This window comes from Brachypodium distachyon, chromosome 2 (assembly GCF_000005505.3).
Source record: "Brachypodium distachyon strain Bd21 chromosome 2, Brachypodium_distachyon_v3.0, whole genome shotgun sequence".
Classification (NCBI taxonomy): domain Eukaryota; kingdom Viridiplantae; phylum Streptophyta; class Magnoliopsida; order Poales; family Poaceae; genus Brachypodium; species Brachypodium distachyon.
The window spans coordinates 34,938,439-34,953,415 of NC_016132.3; the positions used below are offsets into that span (position 1 = coordinate 34,938,439).

Below are 14,977 nucleotides of genomic sequence, written 5' to 3' on the forward strand. Positions count from 1 at the left end.
GTCAAAAAAAGAAAAGGTTTGATCAAGTACAACAGATTTAGGAACGGAGGGAGTAGCAATTCCATGTCCAGTACAACAAACGCGAAATAGAAGATGACCTTGTCTGGCCGCATCTAGTTTACAGATGATGTACAACAGGAGATCAACTCAATAACAGGAGTGATGGTCCAATATTTACAGGGACGGTGGCTACATCATCACACGGGCAGAAATGTTTTTCTGCAGTTTCAGATATATGCCTTTCATGTGGAGGAAGCAAGCGGCCAAGCACCAAAATATGATCTCCACGAGGACGAACGCCAAGGTACCCCAACGTTTTGATTGGAAGATGATCTGAAGCAGAGACTGGGTGGCATCCACCTGCAAAGTAGCATTGTTTTTTTCTCTCATGAAATCAGGTAGTAGTATTTCAGGGGTAACAGCTCCAGTGGATTACTTCCCGAACCGATAAATAAACGCATAGCCAGCATCGTATTAGGTGTGTGTAATTAAATGATACGATCTCTATATAATCTACAACCAACACATGGGAGGAATCGACGCGTAAGATATATACCAGGTTGTTCTCAGGTGACCGCCAGTAGAACCCTTGAAGTAGTGTCGGGAACAGCTCGCAAGCAGCCAGGACATAGACTATAAGCGCATTCATGCCCATCCACTGGAACAGAATTAATGGCTTCTTGATCTGGATAACGTCGACCTGCATGATATATAGGCTCACAGCTAGCAACATCAGAAATTTCCTTCATGAGGATCAAGTCTACTAGGTTATGATCTGTAGAATTTGTACAAGCAAAAAACAACAGCGGCGAGGGTCTGAATTTTTTTTTTAAAAGAGGGGATATCCAGATGAATGTAGCATTGAACAGTGCAGTATCCATAACTGATTCAGAATAAGAATGTTACAAACAATAGTCGGAACCAAAGAAGACGGAGCTTACAATGTAGTATAGCAGCAACAAAAGGAATCCAGACACTCCACCGGTTAGAAGCATGTAGCTCACTGTATACAGAGGCTTGCTGAAAGGCATGCCTACAAACCAACAGACCGTCATCCCAGAAATGAAAGGTCTAATTCAAATAATGGGTGCTGCATGCCGCGCTCTTGCAACATGCAATGTTACCTGATAATTGTAGTAAAAATCCTGAGGCTGTTAACACTGTTGAAGCTAGCAGCCATGACAACATTCGTTGTGAATGATTCTGCAGCAGCAGCAAGGTTAGAAAAGTCTGGGGATGTCGTTTTGCTTTATAATTCCATTTTTATAATACTCAAGGGTTCCAACAGACAAACATGTGGTTCAAATGTACTGCATTTCAACTGTCAGGTGGTGTACCTGGCAATGAATCAAAACATGTCCAAAATGCAACCCAACAAAGCAACTCACTGCAGCCATCAAGGTACTGCAAAACCAAAAGGGAGAAGGGGGAGTTATGTTTTCATTTGTCTACAAGAGATGTCAATATTCTTTGTGTTAACACTGGTCGGGACAATAATCAAGTATGGTATGAATAGGTGTTAAATTAGCAATAAATTGTAATATATGTCTACCTTAATAAACCCTCAGGGTCAAATGGAGCCAGGCACCAGTCTGGTGCATTCGGAGGAAGGGCTCCATAATCAGGGGAATTAACACTGCATTCCTATACATGAAAGAAACACAGCAAGTTGACTAACTCTTCGATACTGATGTGAAAAAGGATAGTATTCTATGTCTCAAATCAAAACCTTAGTCCTCTTATAGACTGGGTTCTTGTACAGGTGATTTTCGCCAAGTAAAACGCGATCAACAAAGCCAACTGCATTGCAAGGTGGTCCAAGACTACCTCTCAGTCCACACTGGACCTGCAAGTTAACAAAAGTGCAACAAAACGGTAAGTAAGTGCAACATCGTAGACATGATGCTTGGTCATTCAATAGAAAAATAAATTGTATTTTAAAGGAACCAAACTGGGGAAATTGTAATCTTGTCTCTACAAGGGATTCCAATCTAACCAGTAATGGGTAGCTCCCAGAAATGCTAGTAGGAAACAGGACTTAGAAAGCCAGTCAACATTTTATTAATTTTAAGATTCAAATTTGACTTCTTGGTTCCCCATGGTAACCAGCTAGGAGAACCCTTTCTTGTGTTTGAAACTGAGTTTTAGTTAGCAATTCCCCCCTCAGTTTCCAACAAGATGTGGTGCTGGCTTGGGTTCAGGATATGTTGCCTGCAAAACTTAGTCCATGGAATATCTGAGAACAAAATCAATGCAACCAAGATGATGGATGCAAGCGGGCAAGCTTATCAATTAGCTTTCCAAATTTAGTTACAAAGAGAGTAGGACTCTCAGTCAACACAAATGGTGTCAAAGAATATTTAGTGAGAAATATTTCAACAGCACAGAATTGAATCACAGAAGCTTGAGAGGGCTCATCCGTTCAAACATATAAACAAGTATCATGTGCTTAAAGCCTTGAAAAATCATACTAAAATTACATATATCCCGTCATTAAAAATACTTATGGAGCATACATCATAATGAAATAGAACAAGGTAATTAGATCTAACTTGGGAGATTCTCATCTTACTGTTTTGAATCCAATTTCATTGCTTCCATTTGAAAAGGTCAAATTGCTAGTTTGAACTTTAAATTCCCAATTTGGAACATAGAGGCCAAATATCAAGCTGATATACAGAGCTGAAATCATTATGGCCATGACCCTTCAGAAGAAAAACATATGTCAGTACTGGTACCAGTGTATAGCTAATTTGCGTTCAGCTAATTCTTAGTAACCCATACAACTCATCTGATGCAAAGTACACCCAAACACAAATTTTGTGACTCTAACACAGGGAGTTATCTAACGGTCTAACCACCTCTAGCAAGTAGCATATAAATGAACGGAACAATCAAAGGAACCAAAAATTCAAATGAAGGGCCTCATAAACTAAAGTTGACAGCATTCTGAAAAAGACAAGGGAACATGTATATTTTACATCACTGAAAACATTATGTGGAGGAGGAGCTCAGTTTACCCAAATCACAGGGCATAACTAGAGCATAAGAACAAGAATTGGATTATATATTTCCAAAATGCTCGATACTGATTCATGAACAATTGAAGGAGTGCAAAATTCAATATTTCCATAAATAATGTTACCCTTATTGACTAACCACTCCATGAAGTATTTCTTCACAAATGATACTGGCGAATCCACTGAAATATTGTTCACAAGCCAAATCTCAGACATTGCTGCTAGAAAGTATCCAATAGCTATTCTCTACCAGAAGCATAATGACAATTAAAAAAGGTCAAAAATCAGTAAAACAAAAGGAATACAAACTTGAAAATAAAAATATGCAGTTTATCAGTTACCTGCAACACACCTAGCCATCGAATATGATCCAAATCGACACCATAAGTTAAATTGTGCCGTCCATGAATGTATCCTCCTACAAGAAAAAAAAACATTTAGAGGAAATCTGAAGTCTAACCCAAAAGAAATGGCATAAGATGGGCTAATGTGATCAGTCTATCTGGTAAAGAACTAGGATAAGTATAAACCTTGCAAAATTACACCCAAGATGAAAAGCTTGAATGCCCTATATGCAGCCTTCTTAGATGTCGCTATCTTGTTTTGTGTTCTCTGTGGTACACCATCCATATTTGTCAGATGTTATTCTATAGAACAGCGGGCAGTGATTAAATCAGCTGTACTCTGAGGAGCAGGGCACAACAGACACAGAGACTAAGTTTTTGTTCTCAGCAACTGAAGTCTCTACTGTCTGAGGTGTGAATTCGGTAGCATAGCTTGAGGTTTATGTGCATACTTCCACAAATAGAGGTAGAGTTCTTCACATGACCTCACTAGTGCAACTTTTACAATGATGACCACTAATTCCTAGTTCCCCACTCAGAAATCCTGGGTATCTCATGATAAAACAGTTTGCGCAGAAGCTAGGAATGAGAAAGGTCAAATAAAGTTTAGAGCAAAAGAGTAGCCAAACTCAACAGATTGCCAGTGGTTACGAAAATATAACTCATGATCTCACTAGTTCACCTTTTATGATGAACCACCGATTCCCAATTTCATATTATTGCCAATTCCTAGTTATGCGCATGGACAAGAACTATAGGCTTTTGGATTTTGATGGCAAACAGAGTTGACCATGGACAACGAAGCATGCCCAGCTCAAAAAACTGTCATGGAGCTCACTCGCTGGCCTTGTCAATCGAGCAGCTCTATTGCAAGACCTCGCAAGCACTGAAGCCTTCCCCGTTCTCTGAAGTCCCAATCATTTGGTTTTGGGGATGCTTACTGCAGAGTTTTGTCGTGGTGAGCGGTTAGTAGTAACTAGTAAGCATCAGCGTTTAGGTGTACCTTGAAGACGAGGGCGGCGGAGACACCAATGATGAAGAGGAAGGCGGGCATGACGAAGTCCGCCACCGTCACACCGAGCCACGGCGCGTGGTTTATCCCCGGCCACGCCCCGCCGGCGTCGTCCACGAGTATCATCATCTGCCCCAAGCGCAAACAAGCATCCACACACACACACACACACCGTGAGTCACGATTTTGCACGCGAATCTGTAGGAGGAGGTTAGAGGGTTCTACTCACGGCGACGGTGAGGCCGCGGAACACGTCGAGCGAGGCCACCCGATGCGGCTTCCGCTCGGGCTTCGCATCCGTCCCTGGGGGCTGCCGGGGCGAGGGGGATTCCGGGTAGGGGTGGATCTCGCTGGCGTGGTTGAGGAGGCGGCGGCGGGGGTCTCCGTCGCCGGCGATGGCGACGACGGTGGCGTCCATTTTTGGGGGTCTCTGCGGGTACCGTCGATGGAGTAGACGGAGTGTTGCTATAGGAGACCGTATGTAGAACAGTAAATAGTTTAAAATGTAAATGGAAATAAAAAACAGTAAGCTCTCGTAGCTCAGTTGGTTAGAGCACCCGTTTAGTAAGCGGGAGGTCTTGAGTTCAACTCTCAACGAGAGCATATTAATGTTCTTACATAGTATTAATTTTTTGCCTTTATTTCTGCTGCTTTCTCTTTGCCTTTTTCAAATTTCAAGCCACTAGAAGAAAAAAGATTCAAAAATAGGGTTCTGTTGTTTTTAAAATGGGTGCTTCAAAACTATCATTAGTGAATTATTGATCCCTTCTTGTTGGCACTCTAGTATGCTTCAATTATCATTGGCTTTATGTAGTGTTAAAAGTCCGTTTGATAAATTTTGCACCATTTCTATTTGGCTCTTTTCATATTCTCCCGATCATGAAACAATAAGAAAATATCATTGGCTAGTTTTGGTTGGTTAGATTGAACGGTCTAACCAACCATTTTGTTTTAGTGATTGGTGTGATAGATTGAAGAAACAAACGAAGTTAAGTTATTACGATCCAATGTCATTTGGAATGCTTGCTCATTTTGTTTTCGTGACCGGTGTGATAGATTGAAGAAACAAACGAAGTTAAGTTATTACAATCCAATGTCAGGACGAGCGGTGGAGTTAGCCCATACTCAAAGCCTGGACATCGGGCCATGAAAGATCATGCAGCTCGTGAAGCAAAAGGGGCTATTGCTTTAGACATGTCATGGGACGCAACACAACAATCAAGATAAGGCCTAGAAAGTGCTATGCGTGTTATCCTCCTCCTTTAAATTGTGATTTTTACGTCACGCATGTTATTGAAGGTTTTCTCATCGGAGCCAGGGAGTTCCGGCACCTGTCCTACGTGCAGGTACGGTAGATCCGCCACTAGCCACAACTCGCATTTCAAGAATTCAACCAACAATCATTATCTTGCCAACCAAAACACATAACATCTGGTAAATTATATCCTCAATTTTATATCATGCAGCAATGCAAAGACACTGTACTAATTACACCTCAACACAAAGCAGTTGCTGATTTTGATGCATCAACCTAAAAAAAAACACCTAGATAATATTTTGCTTCCCAAAAGAGCACACGCCCTAACAAACTAACCAGTATACTTTTCACCACGAGACTTGCAATCCAAGTTTCCCCGGAGAGAAAACTGGCAACTCCTCCAACGGTACAAAATTTTCCACGAGAAAAAAGAAGAAAGACGTTACTACGAAAATTGAATAATGTTCTGGCATTATTTTCCGTTCCGTGCGCCGTGCGAAACCGTGTAGACATCCAGCTCAACCCCCTATCATACGCCCAGCCATCGCGCTAGCTACTTGCCTTTTTCCCTTCCCCACCTTGGAACGGAACACCGGGCCTATATAAATTCCCCAGCCCCCCGCTCCCGTCATCCCCCCCTTCTCTCCCCGTTCCCCAATTCGAATCGAGCCGCACCGAATCGAATCGCGTGGGGGGGCGACTTGCCCGCACGCACACAACACCCACTCTCCGAACCGCCGCCGCCGCCTTCTAGGGTTTCGGCTTCCCGAGGGGGCCCCCAGCCCGCCGACGATGTCGCTGCGGCCGAGCGAGCGGGCGGAGGTGCGGCGCGGGCGCTACAAGGCGTCCGTGGACGCGGAGGAGGGCCGGCGCAGGCGCGAGGACCAGATGGTGGAGATCCGGAAGAACCGCCGCGAGGACTTCCTCCTCAAGAAGCGCCGCGAGGGGCTCCCGTCCTCCGCTGCCCCCGGCGGGGCCTCGCAGATGGGCCACTCCTCCGCGCTCCAGCAGAAGGTCGCTCTCCGCTCGCCTCACCTCCCTCGCGCTCCTTCCTCCTTCTTCTTCTTCTGCCCGATCTGGCCGGTTTGTCGGGTGAGAGGGGGGTTTCTCGATCTGACGGTTTTGGATCTGTGTTCGCCTTGCAGCTGGAGGGCTTGCCGGCCATGGTGCAGGCCGTGCTCTCGGACGACAGCGCCGTGCAGCTCGAGGCCACCACGCAGTTCCGGAAGCTGCTCTCCATCGGTGAGGCTTGCTTTTTCTGTATCGGTTGTTGGTCACGTCAGTAGAGAGAATATTTTGTTGTTGCACAAGACGAAGTATAGGGTTGAGATCAGTAGATTTTTGTTGGGTAATTATGGCGTAGATTTGTTTGGCAACGAGCTTTTAGTTTACTTGTAGATTGGGTTAGCGCAGAATCAATAGCTTCCCGGTGTTCTCCTGCGATTCAGAAAACGTTGAATGTTAATTTCATTTTTTCCGTAAGCTCACGGTAACTTGCAAGTTTCCTTGTTTTCTGTAGTGTTTGATTTTATGATTGCATGATTTTTTTTTCAATACTCCGCTGAGCCCCTGGTTCAATGGTTTGTCGTTTCATGAAATATTTGTTTCAATAGTTGTGACCTGGAATGCCCATTTCAATAATTAGGGACACAACACATGCTTGTACACACCATTTGTTAAAACATTCATAAGTGGACCAGTTTCATTTCAGTTCATAGAATTCTTCAGACAAAGTCTAACAAGACCCAGTTGATATACCGTCTTGTATGTGAACATTGTGAAGGGGTCACTCGCTGATATAGCTCAATGATTGCAGAGCGGAGTCCTCCAATCGAGGAGGTGATTAACACAGGTGTGGTGCCACGCTTCATTGAATTCCTCAAGCGCGAGGATTATCCCCAACTCCAGGTACATAAACAATCCTAGAGAGGAGTTACGCAATTTGGATTTTACTTGTTGAAAGTATTAATCACTGACCATTGTGAAAATTTACCTTGGGTCTTCATTGCAGTTTGAGGCTGCATGGGCACTCACCAACATTGCGTCAGGCACATCAGAAAACACCAAGGTGGTGGTTGAGTATGGTGCTGTGCCCATCTTTGTCACGCTCCTCAGCTCACCGAGTGAGGATGTCCGCGAGCAGGCATGAGAACGATCCACAGAAAAATTATCTTCTCTTTGAGAGGCATGATGTTTATGTTGGTATGTTTTGTATTTGTTTTTTGCAGGCTGTATGGGCCCTGGGGAATGTTGCTGGTGACTCTCCAAAGTGCCGTGACCTTGTGCTTGGAAGTGGTGGACTATTCCCATTGTTGCAGCAACTGAACGAGCATGCCAAGCTCTCGATGCTCAGGAACGCCACGTGGACACTCTCCAACTTCTGCCGTGGAAAACCGCAGCCAAACTTTGAGCAGGTTTAATTCTGGGCTGATGTCTTGTTGATTTAACTTGCTAGAAATGCTGATTCTCAAAAATGATTTGGTTGGTCTACGTGTACCTGAGCAGGTCAAACCAGCTCTCTCAGCGCTGCAGCGCCTCATTCACTCTCAGGATGAGGAGGTCCTCACTGATGCCTGCTGGGCTCTCTCATACTTGTCTGATGGAACTAATGATAAGATCCAATCTGTGATTGAATCTGGTGTGTTCCCTAGGCTTGTGGAGCTTCTCATGTAAGTGCCCTTTTCCTCTTCATGTTTCACCCCACATTTGCCAAAAGGATCATGATGGATGGTTGATGTCTTAACTCATATTACATGATTTAGGCATCCGTCGGCTTCGGTGCTCATTCCAGCTCTGCGCACGGTGGGTAACATTGTCACTGGTGATGATTTGCAGACTCAGGTGAGTTGATGAATTTTGTTGTCTTATTTACATACCCTGATGTTATTTTAGAAATCTGTAATTTCTGGTTGTTGTGGTTAAAGTTAGTGTCTTAAAGTAATCCTTGCTGTTGTAATGCCTCTATGATTTTTAGTGGTGTTCTGTTGGACAGCAGGACAGGGGTTCTCCACAATTATTGCAACACTAGCTAGAATGTCATCCGCCTTTGGCCTTTTGTTATTATTAGGTTCTAAAGCTTCCGCTATGTTGGCAATGTTCTGTTGCATGGCCAAGGCTTATTGGGATAAGTGCTGGAGATGTCTTCGTTAGCTTATAACTATTTTAGGTTAGATGCTTGAATGACTGGATATAAGCATGATGATAGGACGTGCTAGTATATATCTGGATTGTTTTAGATAGTCAAAGTTACTTGGTATGGAGTCTCCTACTGATTCAAATCTGGATGAAAACTTGGATCTGATAGTGATTTGTGATAACTAGAATGATCGCAGAGTTAAACAATGTTCAGCATGCTCTGTTGTGAATTTTTTTATGTGGAGATCGCTGTCAAGCATTTTAAAAATCTCGTTCCTTCAGCATATATGAGTTTGTTGAGCAGTGATCTATGGTTTGAGTATCTCCATAAGTGCACTTGTTTATCTCTTTTCAGCCAGTGGTACCAGCATTCTTTTTAATGTAAAACATTTTTGTGCATGTAATTTATAACATTTGAATCAATAACTGTTTGCTTGGATTAATTAAACTAGTTATATATGCCATATTTGCATGCCATACTTTACCTGGGATCTTCTGTGTTATCTGCATTTATCTTCAATATATATCCCTTGCTGCAGTGTGTCATTGATCATCAAGCGCTTCCCTGTCTCTTGAACCTCTTGACTACCAATCACAAGAAAAGCATCAAGAAAGAAGCATGCTGGACTATCTCAAACATCACAGCTGGTAACCGGGACCAGATTCAGGTTGGTCTCTTTTGAATTATAATAATTAGCAACATTAATATTTTCTAGAAAGAAACGGAACTTGTTGCAAGCGACCCCTTTCCTTTGTAGAGAGAAGTTCCAAAGGTCTGAAATATTGTTTTCTCTCTGCAGGCTGTTATCAATGCAAACATAATCGGACCTCTGGTGCATCTTCTGCAAGGTGCTGAGTTTGACATCAAGAAAGAGGCGGCTTGGGCGATTTCAAATGCCACTTCTGGTGGAACACATGATCAGATTAAGTATACAAACTTCTGTAGTTAAATTTTGCCTCCTTTTGTTCTTTGTTATTATTATTTTAGTTTGCATTTTGATTTGAGAATATTCCTAATCCATGAAATGTTCGACAGGTACCTTGTTGCCCAGGGTTGCATCAAGCCACTCTGTGATCTGCTCATTTGCCCCGATCCCAGAATTGTAACAGTTTGCTTGGAAGGTCTTGAGAACATTTTGAAGGTTGGGGAGGCAGAAAAAAACCTTGGAGCAGGGGATGTCAACACCTATGCACAGATGATTGATGATGCTGAGGGACTGGAAAAGATTGAGAACCTTCAGAGCCATGACAACACAGAGATATACGAGAAGGCGGTTAAGATGCTTGAGTCTTACTGGTTGGAGGAAGATGATGAGGCCATGCCCACAGGTGAGAACCCCCAGAATGGCTTCAACTTTGGAAATCAGCAGAACTCTGTTCCATCGGGTGGCTTCAACTTTGGCTGAAGGTATGCTCTCTTTGGCAGCTCAAGTAAATTGTATGGTTCAAGCTGCATAGTGTTGATCGCGGAGGTGTGGTGTTTTCTGATTTTCCATTATTCATGCAGATACCCATTTGGAATGGCGTACCGTTGTGCCTTAGCTACTTGCTTGGGACTAGTCGGAATTGGGGAGTCTTGTCGTTTGAGTCATGGTTGGGTCCCGTCGGTCTGGTCTCAGGCAGTCGTCAGGTCAGTCTAAGCAGGGTCAGTCCTTGGCTGCATTGTCAGTGGTGCAGTTTGGTCAATGGTCAGTCTTCAAGGTCAACCGGTCGGATCATTTGGGTTCTGCCTCACCCTATGGTGGGAGCATGGGGAAAGGCCATCCAGAGCCGCTGGTGTTGTCGGGATAGTCACCAGTCGGGTTTTGCCTCCTATATAGCATGAATGGATATCATATTAATATCTATTTGAGGTGAAAAAGAACCTTGAAAGATATGGTTTTCATGGTCGTGTCGGTTTTTGTCAGAAGCTTTTATGTGCTTTATTAACTTGTCGTAAGAGTATTGGCACAACTTATAAACATCAATATCAACTGGGTTTTGGGAGTCCCATGTTGGTCTATTCATTGGTTTGTTGTATGTTCCATGGGGTTGTCGTGTCCAAGTTTATCGTTTCCGTACTTGCTGTTGATTGTTTCATGTCTGTCTAGCAGAAGACAAAAGACAAGCTGTATCGCCTGTTTGGGTGATGCATTTGCAGTCGAGTAATTTGTTGCATTTATGGAAGAGAAAAGGATTAAGGTGGTTCCCAATTTTACCTAGGAACCTGGTTTGTTGTTGTATGATCACCATTACGGAACATATGGAGGAAAAGAAAGAAATTGTTGGTTATACATGTTCCTGATGTTGTTCTGTCGTTCTAGATTTATTTTTGATGGGTGTTTCTGGGTATGCCTGATTTCAAAGATCATTGCAACCCATGATCTCGTCTGCATCCAGCTAATCACGGATGCACCGATGCTTCAATGATTGGCAGCCATGTGGGCTGGAAGGCGTGGTTTCAAACAGTTTTTGTTGCTCAGCTGTGCTTGATCCCTAAGCAAAGCAATTGCATTTTTCTTCCTTTTCTTTATACTTGGCGTCTCTTGGTTAGTCTACATGGTCAGGCTTGCTCCACAACCTCGATCATTTGATGGTTATCCACGCTATCACACTTTGTAACAGAAGTTTTAGGTAATAATTCTAAAAACTGTAGCATCTGGGCAAATCACTCCGTAAATTCTTGATCCTGAATAACAGTGCAGCTTTCATCGGTAAATTGTGAAAATTTATTGATGCCAGTGCAGCAGTAACGATAAAACCTGAATGAAACTCCGGAGGACAAAAGGCGAGCAAAGCACGACGCCGCGGTGACTCAGAAAAGCTCTAGTACTTTCCACACGGAGTTCAACATGTTGACTAGTACTAGAGATTGTATTAAGGTCCCCTGAAACGAAATCTCCCCGGGGAATTATCTTGCTGGGACATTGACAGGGAGGCGTGCTCTGCTTTTGGCCGCATCTTTCCATTTGCTCTTTCCTCTGTTTTGTTGCTGTTATTGTTTCCTTTTAAATGAAGGCTGGTGCCCGGCCTAACTATAAAACTTAAATTATGCTATGCCTTACCGTTTGGTTTGGGGTTGATAGATGGATGGATGGATGAACGCCTTTATTGTTCTGTGGAGGCCTGGAGGGTGCCTTTAAAGTTAGGGACAAGATGATTGGGTGGAAGAAGCTTTCCATTCTTCTTTCCCTTTACCATCTGGATTATTCTTGCTCTGCTGATGTGTGTTTCCAGTGTGATGCTACTTCAATTATGGATCAATAAACTAAATTTGCATCATGCAGAAACCGTGTAACTAAATTTCCAGCCTTCTTCTTTTTTTTTACTAAAAGAAGCCATCTAGGGCCATTCTCCTTTGAGATTTATATACATTGTCGCTACTAGAATGGCTTGCTTTCAACTATAAATAGTACTGACTTTACAGTTGACATTGGTATGAACATTTTGCCCTTTCTCCTTTTCTTAATTAGTGTAAAATTAAACCATCCAGTTCTTCAGCAGTTCCTGTTTCCAAACTCCAAAACAACTCTTCTGCGTTGCTGCCCTAGTTCCCTCCCTCTCCTCGGCTTCCTGTTAGACACCTGCTCCTCTCTTTCGTGTTGGTTGGTGTTCGTGTCCTTTACATATATTCCCTCCATTTCACAAAAAATGGCACGCACGCATTTCAAGATTTTACTTGGATCAACAATTAGATTAATGATTGAGGTTTATGTGGTACAAAAATTATATCATTGGATTCATATTTCAAAAACATTTCCAATGATATAAAATATGTAACATATAATCTACGTACAATTGGTTTAATCATTGGTCAAAGTTTGACCTCGAAAAACGTGAGCACCATTCTTTGTGAAAATGAATGAGTATTTAGGACATGGTTGATCTGGTCTTCTCTAATTCGTTCTCTCCGCTTGTGTTAGTGTATACGTGTCAGGTGCGGATTGGACATGTATTTCTTTTTTTTTTTGCGAGAAGGCCAAAGCCATATATTAAGATCAACCGACCCTTACAGAACCATCTTTAAAATAAAAGAAAATTACACTCTGTATTTCGTGTGAACCAAAACCTTTCATAGTCGATTCCTCTCTATATGTTGAAGTGTCAATGTTTCATGTATTTTGATGCAAACATCAGCAAAAACTGGAGTACTCGTTTATGGAAGCTAGTACTCCCAGTGTGTTTTTTACACAATTGAATCTAATGATGATCAGGGCTGTGGTGCAAATAACAAATTTGCTGAGAATCCAGGCCAATTTTCCTTTGAAATTTCTATAGATTGTTTGTACCTGAATAGCTCACTTTCAATCAAAAGTAGTAATGACTCATTAACTTTGCAGTTGACATCGTCATGAACATTTTGCCCATTCTCCTTTAATTATTCAATTGAAAGAAAACATCCTTTTATTCAGCAGCTCCTGTCTCCAAACTGCAAAGCAACTCCTTGCAGAACCTTTTTTTGCCTTGCTGCCATAATTTCCTCCCTCTCCTGAGATTCCTGTTTGACACCTTGTTGCTCTCTGTTGTGTTGGTTGGTGTTCATGCTTTCTGTCATTCACATATCTTTAGACACGTTTGAGCTGGTCTTCTCTAATTAATTATCTCCTTGTTGTATTAGTGTCTACGCGTCAGATGCAGATTGGGCATACGTATCTTGTATGAACAACAACCTTGTGTGGGCGACTCCTCTCAAATGTTTTGACGCTTCCTGTACTTTTATGCAAATATCAACAAAGATTGAACTGATTTTCAGAAATCTGCTCGAACAATTGATTCCACAGGTAAGACACAGACGTGCCTTTCTTACTGCGCTTCCCATTCCAAATAGGAGTGAATGGATAAGAACTTTTGGCTCCCGGCCTACAGGAAGCCTTTTACTTTAAAAAAATGAAAATCATATTCTAAAGCTTCACGAATGAGCTTCTAGCGCAGTGGTTAGGGGCTCTAGTAGCACTCCTTTGGTTTTGGGTTGGACTTCTATTGGGAGTGAATTTCAGGCCAGAGGGTTAAAAAATCCATGATTTTAAATAGCGTCGCGATAGCATATTTTGCATCTAAAATCCAAATAGTACCACGTCGGCCTAAAGGCCTAGGCCCAATGTATATCAAACCTGACACGCTCGAACAAGAGCGGATCCCTAACCAACTCCAGCCCGAGGGCGGGCATTCTCTCTCTAGTTCAGAATGAGTACTTTATGTTACGTTGTCGCCCTGTGGGCTGTGGATGTTACGCACTTTGTTTTTTTAAAACTATTTAGTCCTTTGGTTATGCTTATTATCTATGATTATGTCATGCATTTGGCCTTGCAAACGATTAGACAACTTTTTAGTGCGTTTTTATGCCGAAATCTTGAATTTTGAGCTATATTTGACATTTATTTTGCAAAGCCCTAATTGAAATAGCGCATGATATAGCATCTATAGGAAGCCGCCGCTAAATGTTATAGTGCGCCATTTAAAACCATGAAAAGCCCTTCGTTTGTCCCATACCAAAGCACATGTCTAAGGCCAGTTTTGATCTCACGTGGCGCCGCGGTGTCGCGGTGTATGGGTGGGGCATGAGGTTCGGGGATTTTCTAACCCTATGTGAGAATGTCTTTTTCTTTCAAACGATACCGGGAGTTTCTTCCCCACCAGGAGGCCTAGTTTTATATATTTTAAAGCTTAAAAAAACTGATTTTTTCCACTGTAAGTATAGATGTATTAGATACCTATACATTTTCGCTAAAAGATACATTGATTTGTATTCTGTGCAAAAGTCACAAATTTGTAGATATAGAATAGTGAAGTGTTGATCTATTTGAAATCTACCAATTTGTGATATTTTTGCCAGATCAAAAAATAATGTATTTCTTGAGAAAAAATATAGATACGTAGAATACATCTAAATTTCAAGTGGAAAACAAGGAGACGGTTTAGTTCAATAACCATATTGTACAATTTTTTGTAGATACACAAATTTATATAATTTTGTCCAAAATTTTGCGGACCGCAACTCAACTTATTGTTTACATATGACTCAATTTGAGACTACAAACTGACAAACAATTTATTGTGTCTTAAAGCGGGTTTGTCCAACTTGGTGATCTTCATCCACGAGTTCATACTGCCAGGGGCAACTGCGGCCCGGACCTGGAGCAAAAATAATGTAAAATGACTACTTAAAAACCCCTACAACATTAAAATATAATGTATACAGGAAATTAGCACCATATGCATCTCATTGCTG

At 42.2% G+C, this 14,977-nt stretch overlaps 2 protein-coding genes and 1 non-coding gene across 3 annotated transcripts; 2 read left to right on the top strand and 1 right to left on the bottom strand.

Moving 5' to 3' along the window:
- Positions 1 to 17: 17 nt before the first annotated feature.
- On the bottom strand, positions 18 to 4,829 carry LOC100839091 (heparan-alpha-glucosaminide N-acetyltransferase). Its single transcript, XM_003568844.4, has 13 exons — positions 4,606 to 4,829; positions 4,368 to 4,505; positions 3,551 to 3,632; positions 3,362 to 3,438; positions 3,160 to 3,266; positions 2,573 to 2,705; positions 1,730 to 1,846; positions 1,553 to 1,644; positions 1,338 to 1,404; positions 1,125 to 1,203; positions 942 to 1,033; positions 557 to 700; positions 18 to 360 (listed from the first exon to the last, which is right to left on the bottom strand). Exons 1-13 carry the CDS (start codon positions 4,792 to 4,794, stop codon positions 190 to 192), a joined length of 1,488 nt encoding a protein of 495 aa, XP_003568892.1. The 5' UTR covers positions 4,795 to 4,829; the 3' UTR covers positions 18 to 189.
- A 76-nt stretch (positions 4,830 to 4,905) lies between these two features.
- TRNAT-AGU lies at positions 4,906 to 4,979 on the top strand. Its single transcript has one exon. It is a non-coding gene; the product is annotated as a tRNA-Thr (tRNA).
- Positions 4,980 to 6,257: 1,278 nt separating this feature from the next.
- LOC100838786 (importin subunit alpha-1b) lies at positions 6,258 to 11,044 on the top strand. Its single transcript, XM_010233383.3, has 11 exons — positions 6,258 to 6,648; positions 6,780 to 6,876; positions 7,451 to 7,542; positions 7,646 to 7,777; positions 7,863 to 8,048; positions 8,140 to 8,303; positions 8,397 to 8,475; positions 9,309 to 9,437; positions 9,570 to 9,697; positions 9,806 to 10,177; positions 10,277 to 11,044. Exons 1-10 carry the CDS (start codon positions 6,427 to 6,429, stop codon positions 10,173 to 10,175), a joined length of 1,599 nt encoding a protein of 532 aa, XP_010231685.1. The 5' UTR covers positions 6,258 to 6,426; the 3' UTR covers positions 10,176 to 10,177; positions 10,277 to 11,044.
- The last annotated feature ends 3,933 nt before the right edge of the window (positions 11,045 to 14,977 follow it).

Excerpts from the sequence above, each read along its gene's own strand:
- LOC100839091 (XM_003568844.4), bottom strand. The coding sequence starts at position 4,794 with ATGGACGCCACCGTCGTCGCCATCGCCGGCGACGGAGACCCCCGCCGC. Across the intron at positions 3,633-4,367 it reads CCGCCGCCCTCGTCTTCAAG|AGAACACAAAACAAGATAGC; the intron begins GTACACCTAAAC and ends GGTGTACCACAG. Across the intron at positions 1,034-1,124 it reads ATTTTTACTACAATTATCAG|GCATGCCTTTCAGCAAGCCT; the intron begins GTAACATTGCAT and ends GTTGGTTTGTAG.
- LOC100838786 (XM_010233383.3), top strand. The coding sequence starts at position 6,427 with ATGTCGCTGCGGCCGAGCGAGCGGGCGGAGGTGCGGCGCGGGCGCTAC. Across the intron at positions 7,543-7,645 it reads AGGATTATCCCCAACTCCAG|TTTGAGGCTGCATGGGCACT; the intron begins GTACATAAACAA and ends TCTTCATTGCAG. Across the intron at positions 9,698-9,805 it reads GGAACACATGATCAGATTAA|GTACCTTGTTGCCCAGGGTT; the intron begins GTATACAAACTT and ends AATGTTCGACAG.